The sequence below is a fragment of the Sphaeramia orbicularis genome, chromosome 24, assembly GCF_902148855.1.
Source record: "Sphaeramia orbicularis chromosome 24, fSphaOr1.1, whole genome shotgun sequence".
In the NCBI taxonomy this organism is placed as follows: Eukaryota; Metazoa; Chordata; class Actinopteri; order Kurtiformes; family Apogonidae; genus Sphaeramia; species Sphaeramia orbicularis.
In genome coordinates, this window is record NC_043979.1 from 7,722,680 (window position 1) to 7,749,936 (window position 27,257).

General features: G+C 40.1%; 1 protein-coding gene across 2 annotated transcripts in view; it reads left to right on the plus strand.

The window, feature by feature from the left end:
- ube2j1 (ubiquitin-conjugating enzyme E2, J1) overlaps positions 1 to 27,257 on the plus strand; it is a 105,021-nt gene that overhangs the window by 38,353 nt on the left and 39,411 nt on the right. For both annotated transcript variants that reach the window (XM_030127811.1, XM_030127812.1), the window contains 3 exons: positions 10,722 to 10,853; positions 12,332 to 12,416; positions 26,635 to 26,740. In XM_030127811.1, the coding sequence (XP_029983671.1) occupies positions 10,722 to 10,853; positions 12,332 to 12,416; positions 26,635 to 26,740 (323 nt within the window). The remainder of the gene's footprint in view (positions 1 to 10,721; positions 10,854 to 12,331; positions 12,417 to 26,634; positions 26,741 to 27,257) is intronic.

Genomic DNA, 27,257 nt, shown 5'->3' on the forward strand with positions numbered 1-27,257 from the left:
AGAAGTAGAGCTGGTAATCTTTTTTCATTTTTGTTCCTGTACTATGAGATTCTAATAACTAAATTATCAATCACATGCATTTCACAGTAGCTGAGGATAATTTCCAGATTTTACTTCAGAAATATTATAGAGAAATGGACATAAAGGACTGCAATATGCATTTGAGGATTCCATTCACAACATCGCAGAAATTAAAAGAACAAAACAAAAACAATTCTTCAGTATTTCCTTCAAATGAAAATGCCAATGTTAGTTAGCTTAGCACCATTGGTGGGCTGTCAGGGCCAGCAAAGCCTTTTCTGCTGGCGTAAACATCATCAGAAAGACTGACCTACATTTACAACCTAAATATGAATATTTGTTCCATGCAATTGTATTAATTTATTCTCAATAGACTATTCTCTTCATTATCTCTTGACTGCTTCCAGTACATGTATGTGGATGTAAGATATTTTGTCTAATAAGATTTCAGTCTCTATGCGTTGCCAGGGTCAATCTAATCTGCCCTGGGCCTTCAGAATGTGTAGTGAAGGCTCATGTAACTTAAACTGTATTGCACTGGGACTGTTTCTTTAACCAAGATATCGCCTCTCAGGGCCAGCTAGCTGGCCCTGACTGTCATCAGCATTTATCCTTCCTCTGACTGGATGGTAAGAGCAAAACATATTTGATGTAATTTCTGTAATATTCTGTTTTATCCATGCCAAAAAAGCTCATTTTAATTGAATTTAATCAAACTATGACATTTGAGGTTGAATTTTTTTATGCCAACAATGGCTAATGGAGGAGAAGAAAATCATTTGGTCTCCGATATACTTATAAAAAACATTTTCAAGGCGGACTTTTCCAGAAAAGCCGGACATTGTGAGGAGAGGTTGGCCAACCTCGACGCTAGCTAGCTTGTCGAGCAGACATTCTCTGCCCTCAAGAGAATAGAAACTTATGTCAGGAATACGACTAGATTGAGGAGAGTTGCAGCCTTGGCCTCCATGGACATAAAAAAGGAATTACTGATGGAACGGAAACATACAGATCATCTCTATGACAGAGTCATTGAAGTTTTCCTGTACAAAGAAAGAAGGTTGGATTTTGTACATAAATAATTATCTCTGGTGAGGAGGCTGTGATGTTTTTTATTTAAATTTTGTTTGTTTTTGTCATGTTATTAGATAAATATTGATTATGACCTCCTCTAGATGATGTACATGGCACAGTTGTGGTTGTAGTGTAGAGGTTTGGAGTTGTCTTAACTGGGTTTCTCGGTTTAGTAATAACTAGCGCACTGAACTGTGGGAATCCACGGGTTCTAGAAGCAGTAGAGTTGATCAAATGGGGAGCTCCATGTTACTGGTGTAACACGGAGATTAGGAAAAAATATAATGGCCCTCATTTTGTTTTGTATTGGAATCAAAAGTAACAGAAAAGAATGTGTTCATAGTTACCATATATATTTTTTTGAAAGGGATTTACAGCATTACTGTATGACTTCATCACATTCACATTACTTGATGACTTGACTAAGCTTAGTGTTTTAACACACAGATTAGACTAAATTTAGTGGTATAACACACAGATTAGGAAGAAATATAATAATGGCCCTCATTTTGTTATGTATTTAAATCAAAAATAACAGAAAAGAATGCATTCATAGTGATGTTAAATATTTCTTTGAAAGGCATTTACAGTGATAGCATTAGGTTGGTTCTGTTCTCAAAACCAGTTCTGAGAACTGTAAATGGAACTGGTTCCATTTGATTATCTTGGAACCAGTTCCGTTTACGGAACCAGTGTTGTTTACAGAATTCAGAACCAAGCCGTGCTCCAAGCCCCAAGCCCAGGCTTTGTACCCTCAACAAGCCTTCCAAGCCCCTGTTTCTGTCGGGCCTGCAGGTGCACTAAACCACAGTGGCCTGGGACACCAAGCCGCAGACCTCCACGGACCTCGGATCTTGTTCTGAGTAAGGCTCTCCATCATCTCCGAGCCAGAAATTAATACACATTTGCACTTGTCTGCTGCTTACATTTTCTTTATTGCTGGTGAATATCATTTTGATTGACTTAATTAATGCCAACCCCAAGTGCCACATTGCTGTGTCGTGCCCTGCAGCAAGCCGGGTTCCTCCCGGGCTTGTTGGTGTGCTAAACTGCAGTGACCCGAGGCAAGGATCCAGTTCTGAGAACCAGTTTCATTTACAGAACTCGGACCCAGGCGGGGCTCCAAGCTCCACTTTGACTATGAAAAGATGACAAACTGCATTTTACACCAGTTATTGACATGCATTGATAGGATTTGTGGTTAAGAAGTTAATGAAACGTTTTAGATCAGTAGATGATTTTGGTTGGTGTTTTGGGTCTTTATGGGTTAAATTGAGATTGTGTCATACTGTCATATTTTCCTTTAACAGTTGGTATGATTATAGAACTTTATGACAAGTTTAAAATTATATGAGGAATAAAATTGTATAATGTGATATAAGGAATAAAGTGACAGTGGTCACTTTATTTCCATAATTAACAGCACAAAGAATTAATATTAAACTGTATTTAATGCTGTCATGGTAATAACAATACAAACATTCATGCAACATACCTTAAATATATATTTTACACTAATCATAATGTCCTAAATGACTGATAGAAGTGATTCTAACATAATGGAACAAAGCACTGGGATATATGTCACCTTATTTAATTTTAACATCAGAACTCCCCTTTAATTACACATCTTTCATGTGTGTGGCGTGATTAGCTGATGCTGATCACCCGGCAACCTATGTTTCAGCTGTCTTGTTGATATCCCTGGTGGTGTTGGCCCTCCCTGTGAGTTGAGGTGAAATGACTACATGATTGTGGCTGTGCTACAAGGAAACAGTGAAATTACGTAATCTAATGAAACAGTGTCTCCGTCTTGCTATGTGAACACAGTTAATGTCCCAGACATGCATGTCAGTTGTTAATTTTTAATCATAATTAGAGTTGTATAATTAACAATATTATATTAATACAAGTTTATTAATTATAATACATTTTTTTTTACATTTTTTAAAATTATATTACTAGTATAATAATAATAATAATAACACTAAAAAAGTTTGGATCTTAGTGGCAGTGTATGGCGACTGACATCATCAAAGACTTTATGGAGGCCTGTATTCAGATGAGAAGCCTCCTACAGTCTCTCTCAATCCTGTTCAAGCATTGTTTAAATAGGCTCCTTTAATTGAATAGCTCCATGTGTATGTGATCCCAGGTGACTGTCGCCAAAACCTCCCAAAACCTTTATGTGTGTGTTTATGTTGAATATGAATTGCCTACATAGTGGTTTTGCTGTCAATTGTATGGCTGTGCCTCTGTGGAGCCTTAATTAGCTGTATTGTCATCAGCTGGGCCTGACACAGACCAGAGCTGCCATTACCATGGTGATTACTATGGCAACGAGCACTGTAGCACATAGACACAGGCACAGAGGAGCTGATTTCTGCCTCTGAGAGGCTCCAAAACAGCTCCAGAACAGCTGCTAATTACGGGAAAACCATAAATGTTAGGTGAAAACTAAAATGATTGCGAGTGGTAGACAGACCTGGAGAACACACCAATGTCTTTTTTTTTTTTTTGCCATACTGTGAAAAATGACTGAGTTATGGCAGTGTAAAAACAGTCAGTCCACTGGTAGAAAAAATATTCTGTTAATTTTGGCTCTAATGGGAGAGAAGAAGGGATTTCTGCTCAAACTGCTGCCTGCCATTTCACTTTAAAAAAAGTTAGGTCTTCAATTATGGGTTTATATGAATCCAAGTAACCGTGGCAACATTTTTGGAAAAGACTATTCTCTTATGTATCGTTTGGCTGGGAGGGCGAGTTATTCAGAAAATTTTCAGGTGAATTTTCGCAGCTCCTCAACTTTAGCATTATGACATCACACACTTTAACAGAGGAGATTTTGACAATTTTCACTCAACCCAGGGGGGTTTGAAGACTCGCCTATCAAAAAACCGTAAACCCCATCCTCATACCAAACACATTCCTGGAGAGAAGACAAAAACACTTGCGTTTTAAAGTTCGAATGAAGTCTGCAGGGTGAAAGTATGGTGAAGTAGTAGCAGTGGGAAACGAGTGGACTTTCCTGGCAGATTTTTTTCTCTTCCTATTCATTTCCTATGGGACTTTTTTTTCACAGTTTTTAGCAAATAACTGCGAAAAATTCACGAATCTCTACCAAGACTCATAGCACACTATTCTGGATGAACCCGCATGTTTTGGTGTATAATTTGCAGGGCTTTTCACAAAGCCCTAGGAGGAGTAGCGGGCCGAAATTTTGTCTGGAAGATGAAGAATAAACGCGCAGAAGAACAGGTGGCAAAGCCATGAGCCACTGTCTCCCATAGCAAAGCTATGCCCCAAGGCTTGAGGCATCAACACAAGCCACTCTCCCCCCATAGCTTTGCTATGGGAGACAGTGGCTCATGGCTTTGCCACCTGTTGTTCTTCCATGAGTTTATTAGGGGCTCAGGGCATTGACACAAGCCACTCTCCACTGCATGAAAAACCAGATTATCGACCCCGTAAACGCCCGCCAACTTCAAAGATTCCCGGTAATTATCGTGAGTTTACAGAGAAGTTCAGCTGTGCCGGAAACTGCCGCAAACGGAGCCAATGAGGGAGGGGGGGCGGGGCGGGTGTGGGGGTGAGCGGTGTGGGGGTTAACAGCTCACAGAGATGTGAATGACCCTAATTTACATTTGAATGTCACTGGTGCCTGCCATGTCTGGCAAGAGAGACACCCATTGGATGTTTTTTTTTTCTTTTTATAGCAACCCATTGGATGTTACCACAAAGGACAGCTCTCATGTGATTGGTCATCTGTGCAGCATTATAATATGCCCCACCCACTAAAAATATTATTGTTTTTATTATTATTATTATTATTACTATTATTACTATTATTATTATTATTATTATTATTGTTATTATTATTATTATTATTATTATTATGTTTATTATTCAGATATTTATTTACATATTTATTTATTGTTGCAGGGTAATAATTCACATACTGAAAACATTACCACCAACATCACTTAAGAAAGAACACGACTGCCAAGATCATGTTAAAAAATAAAGACAAGCTTTAATCAAATGCAGAATGCAAAAAGCACACTTACATATTTAAGAAAACAGTGCCAACACTCTCAAATTAAAACAAACTTAGAATTTCAAAAGTCAGTTCAGTCAGATGTGCTGTCCTCACAACATGGGACTATGCAGCTACAGCCAGAAACAACAGTACAGTAGAGTCCAAACAAGGCTTTCTGTTCTGAGTTGGAGGTTCTCCTTTACTTGACATTTTCTTTAACGTTTTTGTAACTGCAACATATAAAATACATCCAACTTAAATTACTAACAGACAGTTATTATTAATTATGCTACACACGTAATGCACTCACATTGCTAGCTTGAATAGCATAAACGTTAGCTTCATTACACGTTCACAGAACAGTTTCAATCAACCAACATCTAGACCCTAATGTTGTTTTCGGATATATACACTTACAAAGAAGAAAATTTTCCAAGGCACACAGTGGTAGAGCACACTTAGCGAACATGAGTTTTTCTGAACTTTAACTGCAGAGAAAATAGCGAACGGGAAATATACGTCAAAGATCATCTCTAGCAAAAGAGCGGTCACACTGTATACAACCTTAGCGCACAGCAAACACAAAGATCCCTAAGGAGGCGACATGTCACTCCTATCAATTCTTAAGCCAACTGCATTTTAACAGATTTTAACCGATTTATCTATTATCAACTTATTGTAACTTTTAATTGTAATTTATACAACTTATGAAATAAGTTTGATCTTTGACCTAAAAACATCACATCAGACAAGTGTTGGTGCCAGCTTCTCTGAGGGTGGTCCAGTCCAGTCTTCTGTGGTGGGTAGAACATATGTTGGTTCTGCTGTAGTGTCTGTGGTGGTAGAACATGTGTTGGTTCTGCTGTAGTGTCTGTAGTGGTAGAACATGTGTTGGTTCTGCTGTAGTGTGTGTTGGAGTGCAGCTCAAAGGTTAGAGAGCTCCAGACTCTGGAAGGATGGATGCCTTACAGTCAACCCAGATGTCCCATCAGCAGTGCCATCTTCTTCATCGGACGTCATATCCATTGTGATCCCTCTCCATAAATCTCCTCCTTGTTGGCCAGTTCACCCCTCTTTTGCCTCCAGCTGTTGCAGAGACAGAAGTACCATCAGTGCTGCACTGTGAGGTTAACAGAATAGTAGAATGTGGTGTTTGTGTCAGATTCAGATTAAACACAGATTCTTATAAATCTGACCGTCTTTCTTCTCGGCTGTGGGCTGAAATTTTCATGGCTTCTGCCTGGACTGTTAGATCTGGTTGGTTGTATGTGTAGTTCCATCGGACTGTTTCTTTATGTTTTACAGGCCACTGGAATTAAAATATACAAGTTAGGAAGAGTAAAAAAATAGATGCATAGGATTATAACAATAGAGAAACAAAACACAACAAACTATTAAAGTTACTTAATGAACAGGACTCCACTTTCTACTCCATTCAAGCCTGGACTTGCAGCTGGAGCTGCCATTAAATGAGAAGTCACTGCTTCATTGTAGGGTGAGCTCAGTCTGAAAACCAAATAGAAATAGTTCAGAAAAAGCATACATTAAAGGCATACATTTACTTCTATAGAGCAGACTGGATCCAGACTATTTAAAATCTTACCCTTGCTCTGGTTCATACCATCTGTTGTTTCCTTCACTATTTTGCAGACGGCGCACACCTTCCAAAAAAAAATACAAGACTACGTCACTTTGAGGAACAAACACCTCCAGGTTCAAGCAGGTCAATGTGACAGATTTATTACTTTAATCAGTTCCACAAGTCAAACCACACTATCATACACTGTGCAATTAACTAAGAAAGTCACACTAAGATAAAATACCCACCCAAATAGCACACTTGTAATAATTAATTGAATATATACTTACCACAATTTTTGGATTGTGCACAAGCCTTTTTCTGGTTCTTGTCCACAGTCTGGTCGGTCATCCAGCAGTGTCTGCCTGGTTCAAGTCAATGAGTTGTTGTCTCACCTCCACTGTAAACTGCTGTGTCATGTACGACTCCATTTGCATTTGTATACCTCACAGCAGGACCATTTACATACGAAAACCTCACATAGCCCAAGGGGCTGGGGAGGGGTTATTGCCAAGGCTCTCTAACCAGAGGGTGGGAATTCACTGCAATTCCCGGCAGTTAGAGAGAATTTTCTGTGGTGACTTCAAATTCCCACCAGTAGGCGTTAATTTGAAGTTCCACAGCAATTTACAGGGACGTTAACTGACAAAAACCCCACTTTTCATGCAGTGCTCCCCCATAGCAAAGCTATGGGAGAGAGCCACCTATGGTTCTTCCGCACGCTTATTCTTCATCTTCCCGACAAAATTTCGGCCCGCTACTCCTCCTAGGGCTTTGTGAAAACCCCTGCAAATTATGCACCAAAACATGCGGGTTCATCCAGAATAGTGTGCTATGACTCTTGGTAGAGATTCGTGAATTTTTTGCAGAGTTATTCACTAAAAATTGCAATGGATTAAGTAATGGATCGAGTAAATCCTCGCTGAAGGCCCAGGTACCAAATACATGGCCTGCTACTGCTTAGCACATAGTTTTTTTGCAAAATAAAGAAAAACAATTCTGTCTTGCAGCCATTGTGTGCTTTATGTTGTATGCAGTATTCACAGGATTTTCCCTGCCATTATAAGACTGAGGTGCCCCAGGCAAACCATTATTGGCAGCAATAACAGCTGCACAGTAGCTCTGAGGAAAGTGCTTCAGAGCGTCAGAGAAAATGGCTCAGAAGATTGTGGGCTGCCCTTTCCAAACACTGGAAGAACTATAGTTCCCACTGGCTCAAAAAAGCACAAAACATTATAAAGGATGATTGGACAAACTCTGTTTGAACTGTTGCTACAGGCAGACGAGACGGGACAATAAAGACAAGAGCAAACAGATGTAAGAACCAGTTTTACCCAACAGGAGTCACCGCACTCAACGGAGAAAAACACATCTGGTGTGCAATGTGTTTTAAAGGGATCAGCGTAGTCAGAACGTCTGTTTGTGTGTCAGTGATGGGTTTCTGACTTTTTTTTAACATTTATACCTGTTTATTTTAGCTGCTTTCATTTGTGTTTTTATAGTAGGTTTTATGTGATGCACAGGTTTGTTGGCACTTTCAATTTAGTTGTACTTGTTACAGTGACAATAAAGATATATACAGTGGATATAAAAAGTCTACACACCCATGTTCAAATGCCGGGTTTTTGTGATGTAAAGTAATGAGACCAAAATAAATCATTTCAAAACTTTTTCCACCATTCATGAGACCTATAATCTGTACAAGTCAATTGAAAAACAAACTGAAATCTTTTAAGGGGAAAAATAAAAAATGAAACACTTCAATAGCCTGGTTGCATAGATATACACACCCTTAAACTAATACTTTGTTGCAGCTCCTTTGGCTTTTATTACTGCACTCAGTCTTTTTGGGTTGTAATCTATCAGTGTGGCACATCTTGATGTGGCCATATTTGCCCACTCTTTAATCAAAAAAATGCTCCAAATCTGTCAGACTGTGAGGGCATATCCTGAGCACAGCCCTCTTCAGATCACCCCACAGATGTCTGATCGGACTTAGGTCTGGACTCTGGTGGGGCCATTCCCAAACCTTCATCTTCTTCTGGTGAAGCCATTCTTTTGTTGATTTGTATGTGGGCTTTGGATCACTGTCATGCTAAAAGATGAAGTTCCTATTCATCTTCAGCTTTCTAGCAGAAGCATGAAGGTTTTGTGCCAACACTGACTGGTATTTGGAACTGTTCAGTATTCCCTCCATCTTGTCTAAGTCCCTAGTTCCAGCTGAAGAAAAACAGCCCCAAAGCATGATGCTGCCACCACCATGCTTCACTGTAGGTAAGGTGTTCTTTTGGTGATGAGCAGTGTTGTGTTTGCACCAAATGTACCTTTTGGAATTTTTTTTATCTGACCATAACAGTTGTGCCCACATGCGTTTGGGAGATTTAAAATGTGCTTTGAAAAAAATTAGCTGGGCTGGGGTACTTTCCATTGAAAGAAAAGGCTTTCGTCTTTCTATCCTAACCGATAGCCCAGACCTGTGAGATTGTTGTCTTGTACCACATTGAAAGTATTTGCTAGAAATTGTTGTATCTCCTTCAGTGTTGCTGTCGGCCTCGACAGCCTCTCTGACCAGTTTTCTTCTTGTCTTTTCATCAATTTTAGAGGGATGTCCAGTTCTTGGTAATGTCACTGTTGTGCCATATTTTTTCCACTTGATGATGACCGTCTTCACTGTATTCCATGGTATATTTAATGCCTTGGAAATTCTTTTGTACCCTACTCCTGACTGATACCTTTGAACAATGAGATCCCTCTGATGCTTTGGAAGCTCTCTGCGGACCATGGCTTGTACTGTAAGATGTGACTACAGAGTTGTCAGGAAAAGCCTACTAGAACAGTCCAACTTTATTTGGGGATAATCAGAGGCACTTAAAATGGTGGCAGGTGTGTGCTGACTACCATTTAACATGAGTTTAAATGTGATTGGTTAATTCTGAACACAGTCACATCCCCGGTTATAAGAGTATGCACACACATGTGCAACCACATTATCTCAGTTGTTTATTTTTACTTCCCCTCCCTAAAAGATTTCAGTTTGTTTTTTAATTGAGTTATAAAGATTTTAGGTTACATTAATGGTGGAAAAAAGTTTTGAAATTATTTATCTTGGTCTAATTTTTTTTACATCACAAAAACCTGACAAGGGTGTGTAGAGTCTTTCTATTCTATTCTATTCTATTCTATTCTATTCTATTCTATTCTATTCTATTCTATTCTATTCTATTCTACTTAAACCAGTGTCAACAGCATGAAAACTAAGGAAACTGGAAGTTCAAGTGCATCAAGGAATGTTATTAAAAAAACAAATAAACAAAACTAATTTTGAAATAAGAAAAAATAATTGAGAAAATATTTTAGTATGTCTTATCACATGGGTGACACGGTGGTGCAGTGGATAGCACTCGTGCCTCACAGCAAGAAGGTCCTGGGTCCGGCTTCCTCCCACTGTCCAAAGACATACATTGATAGGTTAATCGTTTAATTGCCCATAGGTAATGTGAATGTGAGAGTGATTGTTTGTCTCTATATGTTGGCCCTGTGATGAACTGGCGACATGTCCAGGATGTACCCTGCCTTCGCCCATAAAGTAGCTGGGATAGGCTCCAGTGACCTCCGTGACCCTAGTGAGGATAAAGTGGGTTCAGAAAATGAATGAATGAATGTCTTATCACCTTTAAACCATGAAACTGTGTATCTCTGGTCTAAGTCTCCTTCAGATGTACATCAATGTGTTCTTTGGCCCTTTGATCATAGTGTTTTCTGAACATTGTATCTTGTATCATAACTTTAAAAAGTCTAGTTTTTCTTTGAAAATATATTTTTGTAGCCATAGTCATAACTTCTCTAATAAATGAGATGTTGCTAGACAACAATTTGGGCCTTTCCTTAACAAAACCGACCTTTGTATGCAGCTCATCCTCCTTTGGCCTGTCAGTGCTGTCACTTCACTCTTCAGATGACACTGACTTTGTGTTTAATATGACATTCGTTTCTGTTTTCTCCCTGTAGGATAACCTCTTTGAGTGGCACTTCTCTGTTCGCGGTCCTCCAGATTCAGACTTCGATGGTGGGGTTTACCATGGCAGGATTGTGCTACCCCCAGAGTACCCCATGAAGCCCCCAAGCATCATCCTTCTCACAGTAAGAAGAGGCCCTCACCGCACAGAGATCACATTCAGTCAAATCAAATTCAGCTACAGAGGCGGAGCTGGAAGACATCATATTAGATGATCAAAGTATGGAAAATGGACAGCGCATCTTTGGAACTGAGATATTTCTGGTTGCGTAACACATAGTGACAGTTGTCAGAACAAAGCCTAATCTGTCATCACTGACACATGAATAATCAATGGTTTTATGACGATATCAAAATGTCTCATTATATTCAAACAGCTGCATTCAGGATTGAATTATAAAAGCTACATGGTTCTGAGTTGTTGTGACATACTAATTTTTTGTATTCTGTCCAGCTTCTTTTCCTTTTTTTTTACTATAATACTTCATTTATTTGTTTATATAAATTTTCTGAAAGCGTATATTTACCAGAATAGCATCCAACATTTGTAAAATCCTCACACTAACTGCTTCATACTTCTGTGTCCGAACTAGGGCTGTGTATCACCACTGATTTACACGTCCTTTTAGTATTGAGTCAGAGATATTTCAGGTATCATGTCAGGTTTTCTTAGATACGAAAGAGCCTGTCAAAAGAGTAAGGCTAATCATGAGCAACTTTTTTTCCAAGGAACCCTGTAACCTGGTACAGTATTAAAGATGTTAATCTTTACATCAAGAATGAACCCCATCTCAATCCCATTAAATCAAAAATGTGTCATATGTGTTTTAGATGCAGCCATAATCTCAATCTCTCTCCATTTGTCACCTTATGTGATATCACAGAAGCAGTTTGACGGAATGACACAAAATTCAGCATGTTGACTTTGTTGGTCAAGGTTCCTGTGATCTCATTGTGGTGGTATTCAAAAGCCACATTATTAATTAATTTGAATGCCAAAAATATACTTTTGTCTAAAACTATGTATGTTAACTAGCGTAGATACAATTAATCTAAATTACCTTCTAAGTATTAAACTTCCTTTATGGCTAGTCAGGTAAAGATTTCTGAGTTTATGCATGACACTTCAATGCATTATGAAATCTCTATTAGCGTCCACATGCATTTCCATAGAAAGCAATATAGCGATGTAGATTTCAGAGTCTAAGATGCAATAGAATGTATTATGAAGTATGGCTTTCTGTCAAAATCAACTCAGGCACAGAAGGACAGCAACAGACAAGGTCACTGTATCAATAGATGGCACAAAAAAGTTGCATACAAACAATTACAGATGCTTTGTGAAGAATATCTGCATTTGGGACATGGCTTTCAGAGCCTCGTTGTAAAGTTCTTGTCACACACCCTAAAAATTGGCTTCTTTCTTTAGTGCTTTAGGACTAACAAGGTTAAAGCTCAAGCTTTGTGCATGTACACAGGAACATTCTTACAAAATCAGATATAGCATTTCATTAATTGATGTGAAAGCATCCTCGACCACACGTTTGGTGTCATTTATTCAACTCCTACCACATGTTCACTCTGAATATTTGTTTTCTCTCAGCCAAATGGAAGATTTGAAGTTGGAAAGAAGATTTGTCTCAGCATCTCCGGTCACCATCCAGAGACATGGCAGCCTTCGTGGAGCAGTGAGTATTCTTAAAGAAAAGCCCCAGTTCTCCACATGAGGGCCATCAATTCCTCTGTGTTGTTCTTTTTTCTACGACACCTCAGAGTTCTAGACCAGACAGTATGCTCTTAAGGATGAATCATATTATTTGCATCCAGGGCCGATTGCTTTTTCGAAGAGTCATGGTGAGTATTGTTTATCCTGCACAAACAGCTGTATAATGTGTTCTGTGGCTCTGGAAAATAACGCTATGCCATCACGCTGGGTTCATTTAGCCCTTTTAGGAAATGTATAATTTGTAGTGTTCTTGTTAATGTATGCCCTAAACTAGAAAAGCACTTGGGGAGCGCAGACCTCTGCCAAGGCAGATCAGCTCCCCGACCCCGATCACCACCAAAATTTAATCATTTGTTCCTTGTGCCAGTATCAACATTTCCTGAAAATTTCATCCAAATCCATCCATAACTTTTTGAGTTATCTTGCTAACAGACAAACAAACAAGCAAACAAACAGACAAACCCCAACGAAAACATAACCTCCGCCATTTCTTGGCGGAGGTAAAATCCAGATATGAACTGTTGGCACAGTAACATGATTCTGACATGATGACAGGAGATGGAATCCAGTTTGAAAACTTTTAGTGAAAGAAAAATATTGTATTTACATCAAATCACATGCTAGATGAAGTATATGAGTCAAAATCAGCTAAGGTGTAATAAAGTGTCACATTTGGGTCAGAAAATAGAATTCTTCTGTCATTTATTTCACAAGTATTTTATGAAAGTTCAGCAATATGAACAAGGTTAATCCACTGTAGGAAATATAGTTTTATACCCTCTTCAACAAAAAAATCAATTTTTTTCACAAGACCTCTCCCCATTTGCGCGTTATTGTTTGATGGACATAAACCACTTTTTTTCAGCTTATCTCTTCTCTGCATGCTTTCTGGAGATTAGAATCACTTCCCAACAATAGGTTTTATGATCCTGAAGGAATAAAAACATGATGCTGGGACATGGAGTGGTTTTTTAGGGATATTGGCAGTCTTTCTACAAAGTGCATAGATGCCGTTTTTTTACGCCGTCATGTACTGTTTTAAGAGTGGCGCATAAAGCGCCGTCTTACAGCTCTTTAAAACGCCGTATTTTACAGCGCTCTGTGTCACTTTTGACGGCGTAAAAAGCGGTGTTTTCTTGTATTATTTTCATCCCTACCCCCTGGCTTTCATAGCCACTAAAGTTGAACTCTGATCAGTCAGTAAGTAAAGAGAACAGACAGACCACAGCAGTTGACAGCTGATCTGCTTTGCTGCTGACTGCATCTATGTGTTCCTGACCACAGTAGTCACAACAAGAAGTAACAGACACGCCTGGATTAAACAGTATGTCCAATAATGAAAGACTGGAAATAAAGGAGCCACCTGAAGGAAGTAGTGGGCTTGTGCATGGGGCCCATTTATTAAAAAATAAAATAAAATCTAATAAAAAGGGCACTTTTTTCAGCAGGGCAAAAAGGGAAGGGGCTCAAACCCCTTTTGGGCCATATGTGTGCACGTGCCTGTCTTATTCAACTGTATACAAGTAGTCAAGGAATAAGACAGGGTTCTGTTGTTCAGTACAGAAAGTGTTATTTCATTCAGTACAGTGATTGAATTTGTTTCCACTGTGAAATTCAGTTTTTACTGACAAGCAAAATATAAATATAATTTTGGGAGGAAAATAAACAGTTCTCTTTACGCACAAAACGTGTACCGAAACCATGGCCCAAAAACTGTGGAAGGGACCATACCGTGAGCTACCTATACCGTTGCAGCCCTAGTAGGTGCACTGTATATTTTCCTGCTTTTTTGCCCTTTGCCAATCACACCTATGCCTCATTTGAGTGGGGAATTACTTGAAAAGTACATACAGAAAAAGATTTAAAATCTTTTACAGGACCTTATCTATAAGTTACAAAGAGTAGTTTATTGATAAAATGTTTATGTGAGCAGAAATAAAGCCTTAAAGCTAATTGACAGAATGTTATGCCAATGTTAGCATTAGCCAACGTAGACTCTTGATGCCTTAAGAGACATGCTAGCTCCCATAGGATTTACTGTCATTGCTAGGAAGCCTGTTACAAATGTTTAGGTTTGAGGACTGTAACAGTAAGCAACTTGCAGGTTTACATTATTTATTGCTGGATAATTTATATAATCAGTCAGCTCATTCAACATAGCAATTTGACTTACACTAAAGGTAGAGCTGGGCAATTAATCGAAAAATAATCGTAATCGACATTCGTATCTGTTAATCAACAATCTTGCACATGACTATTATAGTCAGTGGGCCGACTGTGTTTTTTTTTTGTTTGTTTGTTTTTTTTAATTCTTTATTTGGAAAAGCACATGTTACAAAACTTCTGTTACAGGCACAGGCCAATTTCTACACGTCAAGTGAAAAAATGCTTATAAAGGATTGTTTCAGTAGTACATCTTGCAGGCGTACACCCATTTAACAAAAGAAATTTAATTTTAGCTTCATAGCGCCCCCTACAGATTTACTTATACAAAAACTTCTTTACTTCGGACATACGAACAAAGATTTGCCTCAAATTTGAATCAGTTGTCAATCTCCCAGGCCTACACCAATTCATCAGAAGACATTGAAATTTGGTGCTAGAGCACCACCTGCTGAATGATGGCCATACTTCTACTGGACGTGCCCGTGGCGAGGGCCTTTAGATGACGCCTGCGGCTTTAATTATTTTTATTAGGCCCGAGCCGAGTAAAGCCGGCGCAGGGCCTATTGAGTCTGCAGTGGGCGCATGGGGACGAAATCGCCAGTGACGCGGTCGCCTTTCGCCACTGTCGCCACTCTCACATATTCACATTCACGGCACTGAGACCTTTCCGAAGATGTACGTGACGTGCACAAATCGCATATTTACACCTGCTCTGAATGAATGGGAGTCAATGGGCCACAGCCAGTCGGGGTCAGTCACGTGGGTGTAAGTGGATGACACATGATGTCTGACCCCACAGACGGGGGGGAGCTCGAGAGCTTTCAAATAAGGCCAAATACGTGGTTGCCACGGAAACGGCTATATTGTTCTTGCTCAGATTATTATTGTTTTTAGGCCCGAGCCAAGTAAAGCCGGCGCAGAGCCTATTGAGTCTGCAGTGGGCGCATGGGGAGGAAATCGCCAGTGACGCAGTCGTCTTTCGCCACTGTTGCCACTCTCACACATATTCACGTTCACGGCACTGAGACCTTTCCGAAGATGTACACGACATGTGCACAAATCGCATATTTACACCTGCTCAGAATGAATGGGAGTCAATGGGAAACGCCCACTCGGGGTCAGTCATGTGGGTGTAAGTGGACGACACGTGACATCGGACCCCACAGACGTGGGGGACCTCGAGAGCTTTCAAATAAGGTCAAATATGTGGTTGCCATAGAAACGGCTATATTGTTCTTGCTTAGATTCTTATTAGGCCCGAGCCGAGTAAAGCCGGCGCAGGGCCTATTGAGTCTGCAGTGGGCGCATGGGGACAAAATCGCCAGTGACGCAGTCGCCTTTCGCCACTGTCGCCACTCTCACACATATTCACATTCACGGCACTGAGACCTTTCCGAAGATGTACATGACATGTGCACAAATCGCATATTTACACCTACTCAGAATGAATGGGAGTCAATGGGACACGCCCACTCGGGGTCAGTCACGTGGGTGTAAGTGCACAACACGTGACCTCTGACCCCACAGACATGTGGGGGACCTCGAAAGCTTTCAAATAAGGCCAAATATGTGGTTGCCATAGAAACGTCTATATTGTTCTTGCTCAGATTATTATTATTTTTATTTATTTATTTATTTTTCTGTCTTATTAGGCCCGAGCCGAGTAAAGCCAGCGCAGGGCCTATTGAGTTTGCAGTGGGCTCATGGGGAGGAAATAGCTAGTGATGCGGTCGCCTTTCGCCACTGTCGCCACTCTCACACATATTCACGTTCACGGCACTGAGACCTTTCCGAAGATGTACATGACGTGCACAAATCACATATTTACACCTGCTCAGAATGAATGGGAGTCAATGGGCCACGCCCACTCGGGGTCAGTCATGTGGATGTAATTGCACGACACGTGACCTCTGACCCCACAGACGTGTGGGACCTCGAGAGCTTTCACATGAGGCCAAATATGTGGTTGCCATAGAAACAGCTATATTGTTCTTGCTCAGATTCTTATTATTTTTTTCTTTATTTATTTTTAGGCCCGAGCCGAGTAAAGCCGGCGCAGGGCCTATTGAGTCTGCAGTGGGCGCATGGGGACAAAATTGCCAGTGACACGGTCGCTTTTCGCCACTGTCGCCACTCTCACACATATTCACATTCATGGCACTTAGACCTTTCCGAAGATGTACATGACATGAGCACAAATTGCATATTTACACCTGCTCTGAATGAATGGGAGTCAATGGGCCACGTCCACTCGGGGTCAGTCACGTGTGTGTAAGTGCACAACACGTGACATCTGACCCCACAGACATGTGGGGGAGCTCGAGAGCTTTCAAATAAGGCCAAATACGTGGTTGCCACGGAAACGGCTATATTGTTCTTGCTCATATTATTATTATTATTTTTTTAATTATTATTTATTTATTAGGCCCGAGCCGAGTAAAGCCAGCGCAGGGCCTATTGAGTCTGCAGTGGGCGCATGGGGACAAAATCGCCAGTGACGCAGTCGCCTTTCGCCACTGTCGCCACTCTCACACATATTCACATTCACGGCACTGAGACCTTTCCGAAGATGTATATGACATGTGCACAAATCGCATATTTACACCTGCTCTGAATGAATGGGAGTCAAAGGGGCACGCGCACTCGAGGTCAGTCACAAATGTGTAAGTGCACGAAACGTGACATCTGACCCCAAGGACATGTGGGGGACCTCGAGAGCTTTCAAATAAGTGCAAATACGTGGTTGCCACGGAAACGGCTATATTGTTCTTGCTCAGATTATTATTATTTTTATTTATTTATTTTGTTAGGCCCGAGCCGAGTAAAGCTGGCGCAGGGCCTATTGGGTCTGCAGTGGGCGCATGGGGACGAAATCGCCAGTGACGCGGTCGCCTTTCGCTGCGGTCGCCTTTCGCCACATTCGCCACTCTCACACATATTCACATTCACGGCACTGAGACCTTTCCGACGATGTATATGACATGTGCACAAATCGCATATTTACACAGAATGTTTGCTCAGAATGAATGGGAGTCAATGGGACACGCCCACTCGCGGTCAGTCACGTGGGTGTAAGTGCACGACACGTGACATCTGACCCCACACACATGTGGGGGACCTCGAGAGCTTTGACATAAGGCCAAATACATGGTTGCCATAGAAACGGCTATATCGTTCTTGCTCAGATTCTTATTATTTTTCTTTATTTATTAATTTTTTAAAATTTTTTTTAGGCCAAGCCGAGTAAAGCCGGCGCAGGTCCTATTGAGTCTGCAGTGGGCGCATGGGGACGAAATCGCCAGTGACGCGGTCGCCTTTCGCCAGTGTCGCCACTCTCACACATATTCACATTCACGGCACTGAGACCTTTCCGACGATGTACATGACGTGCACAAATCGCATATTTACACCTGCTCAGAATGAATGGGAGTCAATGGCACACGCCCAGTCGCGGTCAGTCATGTGTGTGTAAGTGCACGACACGTGACATCTGACCCCACAGACATGTGGGGGACCTCAAGAGCTTTAACATAAGGCCAAATACGTGGTTACCATGGAAACGGCTATATTGTTCTTGCTCAGATTATTATTATTTTTATTTTTAATTTTTATTTATTTATTTATTTTTTGTCTTATTTTTCCTTCTCCTGCGCTTTGAGCTCAATTTGACCCTCTGAACATTTACGAAAACTCACCAAATTTTGCCCAAAATTCAGAAGTGAGAGAAATTTAATTTACATATAGGTTTCGTAGATGTCGGTAAAGAAATATTGCAGCAGCGCCCCCTTGAAAAGTGGAAATGCATTGCGCCAATGGGAGCATGTCCAACATAAAGTTTGTAATAGAGCCCCGAAAATCGGTACACAGATTCATCATGAGGAGACAAACAAAAAATATTATTGTGGCCACGCCCCAAAACCCACCCTTAGTCGGCTATATTGGATTGAAATTTCCAAAATGCTGAGTCAGCGTTTTCGCTGACGTTGTATTTTAACTATCTCCTACTAAACCGTTTGGCTAAATGAGCTCAAAATCGGTGTACAGTATCGAGAGAAGTGGGGCATCAAAAGTTAGCCGAGTTTTTTGAATCGGTGTCACCGTTTTTGTGTGACGAGGTGTCAAACTTTGCGAAGTTTTTTCGAAAATTTGCCATCACAAAAATTGCTTCAGCTTAGACATACAAACACTGATTTGGCTGAAATTTGACTCAGACATCTATCTCCCAGGCCTACACCCATTTATTAAAAGAAATTGAAATTTCGCACTATAGCGCCCCCTACAAATGTACATTTACAAAAATGACATCAGTTCGGACATACGAACACCGATTTGGCTCAAATTTGACTCAGACATCTGTCTCCCAGGCCTACACCTATTTGTCAAAAGAAACTGAAATTTTGCACTACAGCGCCCCCTACAAAATTTTTAAATATTTTTTTATTAAAATTGCTTCAGTTCGGACATACGAACACCAATTTGGCTCAAATTTGACTCAGACGTCTATCTCTCAGGCCTACACCCATTTATCAGAAAAATTTGAAATTCGGTACCAAAGCGCCCCCTACAATTTGACCTTTATGAAAATTACTTCATATTAGACATACGAACACCAATTTGGCTCAAATTTGACTCAGTTTTAAATCTCCCAGGCCTACACCCATTTATCAAAAGAAATTGCCATTTCGCTCAACAGCGCCCCCTTTAAATTTATCTTTACGAAAACTGCATCAATTCGGACATACGAAAACCGATTTGGCTCAAATTTGACTCAGTGGTAAATCTCACAGGCCTACACCCATTCAGTGGAAGAAATTTAATTTTAGCTGCAAACCACCCCCTACAGATTTACTTAAACAAAAATTTCTTTAGTTCGGACATACAAACAAAGATTTGCCTCAAATTTGAATCAGTTGTCAATCTCCCAGGCCTACACCCATTCATCAGAAGACATTGAAATTTGGTGCTAGAGCGCAACCTGCTGAACGATGGACATACTTCTACTGGACGTGCCCGTGGCGAGGGCCTTTAGATGCCGCTTGCGGCTTTAATATTTTTTTATTTCTTTTCTTTCTCCTGCGCTTTGAGCTCAATTTTGACCCCCTAAACATTTATGAAAACTCACCAAAGTTTGCCCAAAATTCAGAAATGTGCAAAATTTAATTTACATATAGGTTTCGTAGATGTCGGTAAAGAAATGTTGCTGCAGCGCCCCCTTGAAAGGTGGAAATACATTACGCCAATGGGAGCACGTCCAACATAAAGTTTGTCATATAACCACAAAAATCGGTACACAGATTCATCATGAGGAGACAAACAAAAAATATTATTATGGCCACGCCCCAAAACCAACCCTTAGTCGGCCATATTGGATTGAAATTTCCAAAATGCTGAGTCAGCATTTTCGCTGACGTCGTATTTTAACTATCTCCTCCTTGGCCGTTTAGCCGAATGAGCTCAAAATCAGTGTACAGTATCTAGAGAAGTGGGGCATCCAAAGTTAGCCAAATTCTTAAGATCGGTGTCACCGTTTTTGTGTGACGACATCGCAAACTTTTCAAAGTTTCTTCGCGAATTTACCATTACAAAAATTTCTTCAGCTCAGACATAAGAACACCAATTTTGCTCAAATTTGACTGAGACGTCCATCTCCCAGGCCTACACCGATTTATTAAAAGAAATTGAAATTTTGCACTATAGCGCCCCCTACAAATGTACATTTACAAAAATGACATCAGTTCGGACATACGACCACCGATTTGGCTCAAATTTCACTCAGATATCTTTCTCCCAGGCCTACACCTACTTGTCAAAAGAAACTGAAATTTCGCACTACTGCGCCCCCTACAAGTTTTTTTTTTTTAATTTTTTTATTCAAATTGCTTCAGTTCGGACATACGAACACCAGTTTGGCTCAAATTTGACTCAGATGTCTATCTCTCAGGCCTACACCCATTTATCAGAAAAATTTGAAATTTGGACCTATAGCGCCCCCTACAATTTTACTTTTACAAGAATTACTTCACTTCAGACATATGAACACTAATTTGGCTCAAATTTGAATCAGTCGTCAATCTCCCAGGCCTACACCCATTTATCAAAAGAAATTGCCATTTTGCTCAATAGCGCCCCCTACAACTTTACCTTCACGAAAATTGCATCAATTCGGAAATAAGAACACCTATTTGGCTCAAATTTGAATCAGTTGTCAATCTCCCTGTCCTACACCCATTTATCAAAAGAAATTGCCATTTCACACAATAGCGCCCCCTATAAATTTACCTTCACGAAAATTGCATCAGTTCAGACATACGAACACTGATGGGCTCAAATTTGACTCAGTGGTACATCTCGCAGGCCTACACCCATTCAATGGAACAAATTGAATTTTGGGTCATAGCACCCCCTACAGATTTATTTATACAAAATTTTGTTCAGTTCGGACATACGAACACTGATTTGTCTCAAATTTGAGTCAATTGTCAATGTCCCAGGCCTACACCCATTCATCAGAAGACACAAAATTTGGTGCTAGAGTGCCACCTGCTGAACGATGAGCATACTTCCACTGGACGTGCCATTGGCGAGGGCCTTTAGATGCCGCTTGTGGCTTTAATTTTTTTTTTTTTCTCCTGCGCTTTGAGCTCAATTTTGACCCCCTGAACATTTACAAAAACTCACCAAATTTAGCCCAAAATTCAGAAATGTGCAAAATTAAATTTTCATATAGGTTTCGTAGATGTCGGTAAAGAAATGTTGCAGCAGCGCCCCCTTGAAAAGTGGAAATGCATTGCGCCAATGGGAGCGTGTCCAACATAAAGTTTGTCATAGAGCCACGAAAATCGGTACACAGATTCAACATGAGGAGACAAACAACAAATATTATTATGGCCACGCCCCAAAACCAACCCTTAGTCGGCCATATTGGATTGAAATTTCCAAAATGCTGAATCAGCGTTTTCGCTGACGTTGTATTTTAACTATCCCCTCCTTGGCCGTTTGGCCAAATGAGCTCAAAATCAGTATACAGTATCTAGAGAAGTGGGGCATCAAAAGTTAGCCGAATTTTTTGAATCAGTGTCACCCTTTTTGTGTGACGAGGTTGCAAACTTTGCAAAGTTTTTTCGAAAATTTACCATCACAAAAATTGCTTCAGCTCAGACATACAAACACCGATTTGGCTTAAATTTCCATTAGACGTCTATCTCCCAGGCCTACACCCATTTATTAAAAGAAATTGAAATTTCACATTATAGCGCCCCCTACAAATGTACATTTACAAAAATGACATTAGTTCGGACATACGAACACCGATTTGGCTCAAATTTGACTCAGACATCTGTCTCCCAGGTCTACACCTATTTGTCAAAAGAAACTGAAATTTCGTACTACAGCGCCCCGTACAAGTTTTTTTTTTACATTTTTTTTTATTAAAATTGCTTCAGTTTGGACATACGAACACCGATTTGGCTCAAATTTGACTCAGACATCTATCTCTCAGGCCTACACCCATTTGTCAGAAAAAATTGAAATTTCGGCGCTATAGCGCCCCCTACAATTTTTCCTTTTCGACAATTACTTCACTTCAGACATACGAACACCAATTTGGCTCAAATTTGAATCAGTTGTCAATCTCCCAGGCCTACACCCATTTATCAAAAGAAAATGCCATTTTGCTCAATAGCGCCCCCTACAAATTTACCTTCACGCAAATGTTATCAGCTCGGACATACGAACACTGATTTGGCTCAAATTTGACTCAGTGGTACATCTTGCAGGCCTACACCCATTCAATTGAACAAATTGAATTTGGGCTCCATAGCGCCCCTTACAGATTTACTTATACAAAAATTTCTTTAGTTTGGACATACAAACAAAGATCTGCCTCAAATTTGAATCAGTTTTCAATCTCCCAGGCCTACACCCATTCATCAGAAGACATTGAAATTTGGTGCTAGAGTGCCACCTGCTGAACGACGGACATACTTCTACTGGACGTGCCCGTGGCAAGGGCCTTTAGATGCCTCTTGCGGCTTTAATTTTTTTTCTTTCTCCTGCGCTTTGAGCTCAATTTTGACTCCCTGAAAATTTACGAAAACTCACCAAAGTTTGCCCAAAATTCAGAAATGTGCAAACTTGAATTTACATATAGGTTTCGTAGATGTTGGTAAAGAAATGTTGCTTCAGCGCCCCGTCGAAAAGTGGAAATGCATTACGCCAATGGGAGCACGTCCACCATAAAGTTTGTTGTAGAGCCACAAAAATTGGTACACAGATTCATCATGAGGAGACAAACAAAAAATATTATTATGGCCACGCCCCAAAACCAACCCTTAGTCGGCCATATTGGATTGAAATTTCCAAAATGCTGAGTCAGCGTTTTCGCTGACGTCGTATTTTAAGTATCTCCTCCTTGGCCGTTTTGCCGAATGAGCTCAAAATCGGTGTACAGTATCTAGAGAAGTTGGACATCAAAAGTTAGCCAAAGTGTTGGGATCGGTGTCACCGTTTTTGTGTGACGACATCGCAAACTTTGCAAAGTTTCTTCAGGAATTTACCATTACAAAAATTGCTTCAGCTCAGACATACGAACACCGATTTGGCTCAAATTTGACTCAGACGTCCATCTCCCAGGCCTACACCCATTTATTAAAAGAAATGGAAATTTCGTACTATAGCGCCCCCTACAAATGTACATTTACAAAAATGACATCAGTTCGGACATACGAACACCGATTTGGCTCAAATTTGACTCAGACATCTGTCTCCCAGGTCTACACCTATTTGTCAAAAGAAACTGAAATTTTGCACTACAGCGCTCCCTACAAGTTTTTTTTTACATTTTTTTATTAAAATTGCTTCATGTCGGACATATGAACACCAATTTGGCTCAAATTTGACTCAGACGTCTATCTCTCAGGCCTACACCCATTTATCAGAAACATTTGAAATTTGGAGCTATAGCGCCCCCTACAATTTTACCTTTACGAAAATTACTTTACTTCAGAAATACGAACACAGTTTAGGCTCAAATTTGAAGCAGTTGTCAATCTCCCAGGCCTACACCCATTTATCAAAAGAAATTGCCATTTCGCTGAATAGCGCCCCCTATAAATTTACTAATACCAAAATGTCTTTAGTTTGGACATACGAACAAAGATCTGCGTCAAATTTGAATCAGTTGTTAATCTCCCAGGCCTACACCCATTCATCAGAAGACATTGAAATTTGGTGCTAGAGCGCCACCTGCTGAACGATGGACATACTTCTACTGGACGTGCCCGTGGCGAGGGCCTTTAGATGCCGCTTGCGGCTAATTAGGGACCGAGCCGAAGGGTAAGGCCCTCTCACACAGTGAGAGGCCTTGCCTGCAAGCAAGGCCCTATTGTTATTCGTTCGTTTTTATATTATTATTCACACACCACTTTGACCTGGATTTTGACCCTCAGAACATGCTCAAAAACTCACCAAATTTGGCACACATGTCAGGTCTGGCGAAAAATTTGATAAAATGTAAAAATTAACCCCATAGGTGCCAAAATGAGCTCTCTAGCACCCCCTAGATTCACAAAATCGGCCCTAGCGCCCAGTAGGAATGTCGTAGAAACATGAAACCAACGCCAAAATTTTCGTCTCATTGAGCCCGACAAATCACTTGCTGACACTCATGACCTAACTCCAACAGGAAGTTCAGAATTTGCCTTTCAAAGTAAAATGCTCAAATAGCAAACTTCCAGGAGGAATGTCGTAGAGACATGAAACCAACGCCAAAACCTTCGTTCAATCGAGCCCAACAAATCACATGCTGACACCTATCAGCTATCTCCAACAGGAAGTTCGCAATATGCCTTTCAATATAAAATTTCTAAAATGAACTCCAATGACACCGTTTGTCGTATTGACTTCTAAATAGCACCAAAAGATAGAGTGAACCCTCCTCATAAAAGTTATCTCGTAGCTTAGTCTTAACTGTCTTAGTTTTTTTTTTTACAAGCCTGCAAAGTTGCGATGTTTGGAACTCATTTTTCACTTTGCAGTTTTTCCCCACATGTGACATATCTATGCGTTCACGGGACTCACCACAACATTCACATGCAAAAATTTTTCAGATAGAATGTACGGTTATTGATTTATAGCAATTTGTTTATTTTCATACTTTTTCTACTTTAGACTGTCATTTAACCCCCTTAACATGCTCCAAAACTCACCAAATTTGCCATGTATGTCATGGCTGGTGAACACTTTGATTCAATATCAAAATTAACCCCTTGGGTGCCAAAATGGACTCTGTAGCGCCACCTTTGTATTAAAAAACACAAAATCTGCCCTAGCGGCCAGTAGGAATGTCACAGAAACATGAAACAAATGCCAAAATGTTGGTCTGATTGAGCCCGACAAATCATACACTGACACTCATGAGCTAACTCCAACAGGAAGTTGCCAATCTGCCTTTGAAAGTTACTCTACGTTTCTGCAATTACTGCTTATTCATTTCAGGCTTTTGACACAAAAGGTATACCTCATTAAATTCCCACAAGTCTGCAGAATCCAAAAGTGAAAGAATTTTTCAGATACGACCTACGGTTATGGAATTATGACGATTTTTTGAAGACTGTCTTTAGTTTCACTTTTCACAATGACAAAGTCCCTTTAAAACTCCTCCTGGTGCACAATTGTAAGTGTCCTTCTATAGTGCAGTGGTTCATGTAGCTGCCTATGGAACAAAAAGACTTGGGTTCAAGTCCCAGGCAATCCTATTTTTTTTTTTTTTTTTTTTTTTTGTAATTTTAAAACAGGTTTTACTGCATTGTATTGTGGATATTGGAAATTTGGCACACATTCAAAAGTACACGGACTACATTTTTTCAAAATAAAACCCCAATTAAGAATAATACAAAATGTCTATTGCATAACTTCTTTTCATTTTTAGGACCAAACGTTCAACTGTTTGTACAATGTTTCTTCATTCAAAAGTACTCTTTCTCACAGACACACATACTCACACAATAGGGTTTTTCCAAAATAATAGCCTTAAATCTGAGAAATCATCACTTTTATGCTCAATTATTCATACAATTTCAATTCATTTTTCAAACTGATTCTTTCTCACATACAAAACAAATGCACATACACACAGTAGGGTTTCCAAAATAAAAGTCTCATTTTAAAGGTGATGGTGGTTTCAGCAGAGGGTCGCTGGTGTTCTGTACAGATGTAAGGAGGACAGACACTAAAGGGTGGGAACTGGTATGGGGACGGAGAGGTGTGAGTGGAGCTGAGGTGTGGACGGTCACGGGAGGCAGATCGCGGGGGAGGCGGAACGCCCGGTGCGAGGTCCCGCCCAATGCTGCTTGCAGCTTTAATTTTGTCTTATTTTTCTTTCTCTAGCGCTTTGAGCTAAATTTTGACCCTCTGAACATTTACGAAAACTCACCAAATTTTGCCACAAATTCAGAAATGTGCAAAATTGAATTTACATATAGGTTTTGTAGATGTCAGTAAAGAAATGTTGCTGCAGTGCCCCCTTGAAAAGTGGAAATGCATTACGTCAATGGGAGCACGTCCAACATAAAGTTTGTCGTAGAGCCACGAAAATCGGTACACAGATTCATCATGAGGAGACAAACAAAAAATATTATTGTGGCCACGCCCCTAAACAAACCGGAAGTCGGCCATATTGGATTGAAATTTCCAAAATGCTGAGTCAGCGTTTTCGCTGACGTCATATTTTGACGTCACTTTGTTGCAAGAGTACTTTTACTTTAAATTTTAACTTTGACAAATTCACACCTCTCTTAACAGGCCTAACAATCAGTATGTATGTCTGATAGTGACACAGACATACTAAGGCCTTGGGACCTAGTTAACTAACGCACAGGTAACGAATATCATGAGTCTCAGTTCCTGACGTGTAATTTAACCTTCTTTGCCTTCACCAAACAAAGTTGAATGTGCTCTGTTTTTACACTGTTCTTATCAATTTGTGTTTTTTTTCCTTTCCCTTCTTGTCTTGTCAGTCCGAACGGCCTTGTTAGCTATCATTGGATTCATGCCAACAAAAGGGGAGGGAGCCATAGGATCTCTGGACTACACCCCAGAGGAAAGAAAAGCTCTGGCCAAAAAGTAAGTTTTGATTGGTGAACCCTCTTCAGTGTTTGATCTCTGCAGAATGTAAGTTGTGTGTTCACAGCTATGGTTGGAGAATGATGATTAGACACTATGGGGCAGTTTGTTGATTGTTCTGTTGATGAATGTTTTCCAAACTTTGTAAAAATGAAAAAAAAACACCATGACCTTTTTCCACAATTTGTATGATCTATAAATCATTGGTGGAGCAAGTGAATGTTCTTGACCACTTCTACGGTCATTTCCAAGCCATCTTGTATTATGATATGAAATAGGAAAAGATTGAATTCCATTTTACTGGAATTAATGTATTTCATGAATTTAGCTCAAAACTGGGTGAGATAATAAATGCTATCAGGATAACATTTTTGTCCCTATCAATAAATGTAGTTTGATAGATGGTATATTAATGTTTTGTTCAAGTTATATGCAGATTTTGGTCCTGTGTGATGGTTAAAGATTTCCAATGGTTGATTATGGTTTTAAACTCGTCCTTGTCTATTATTATATCAGT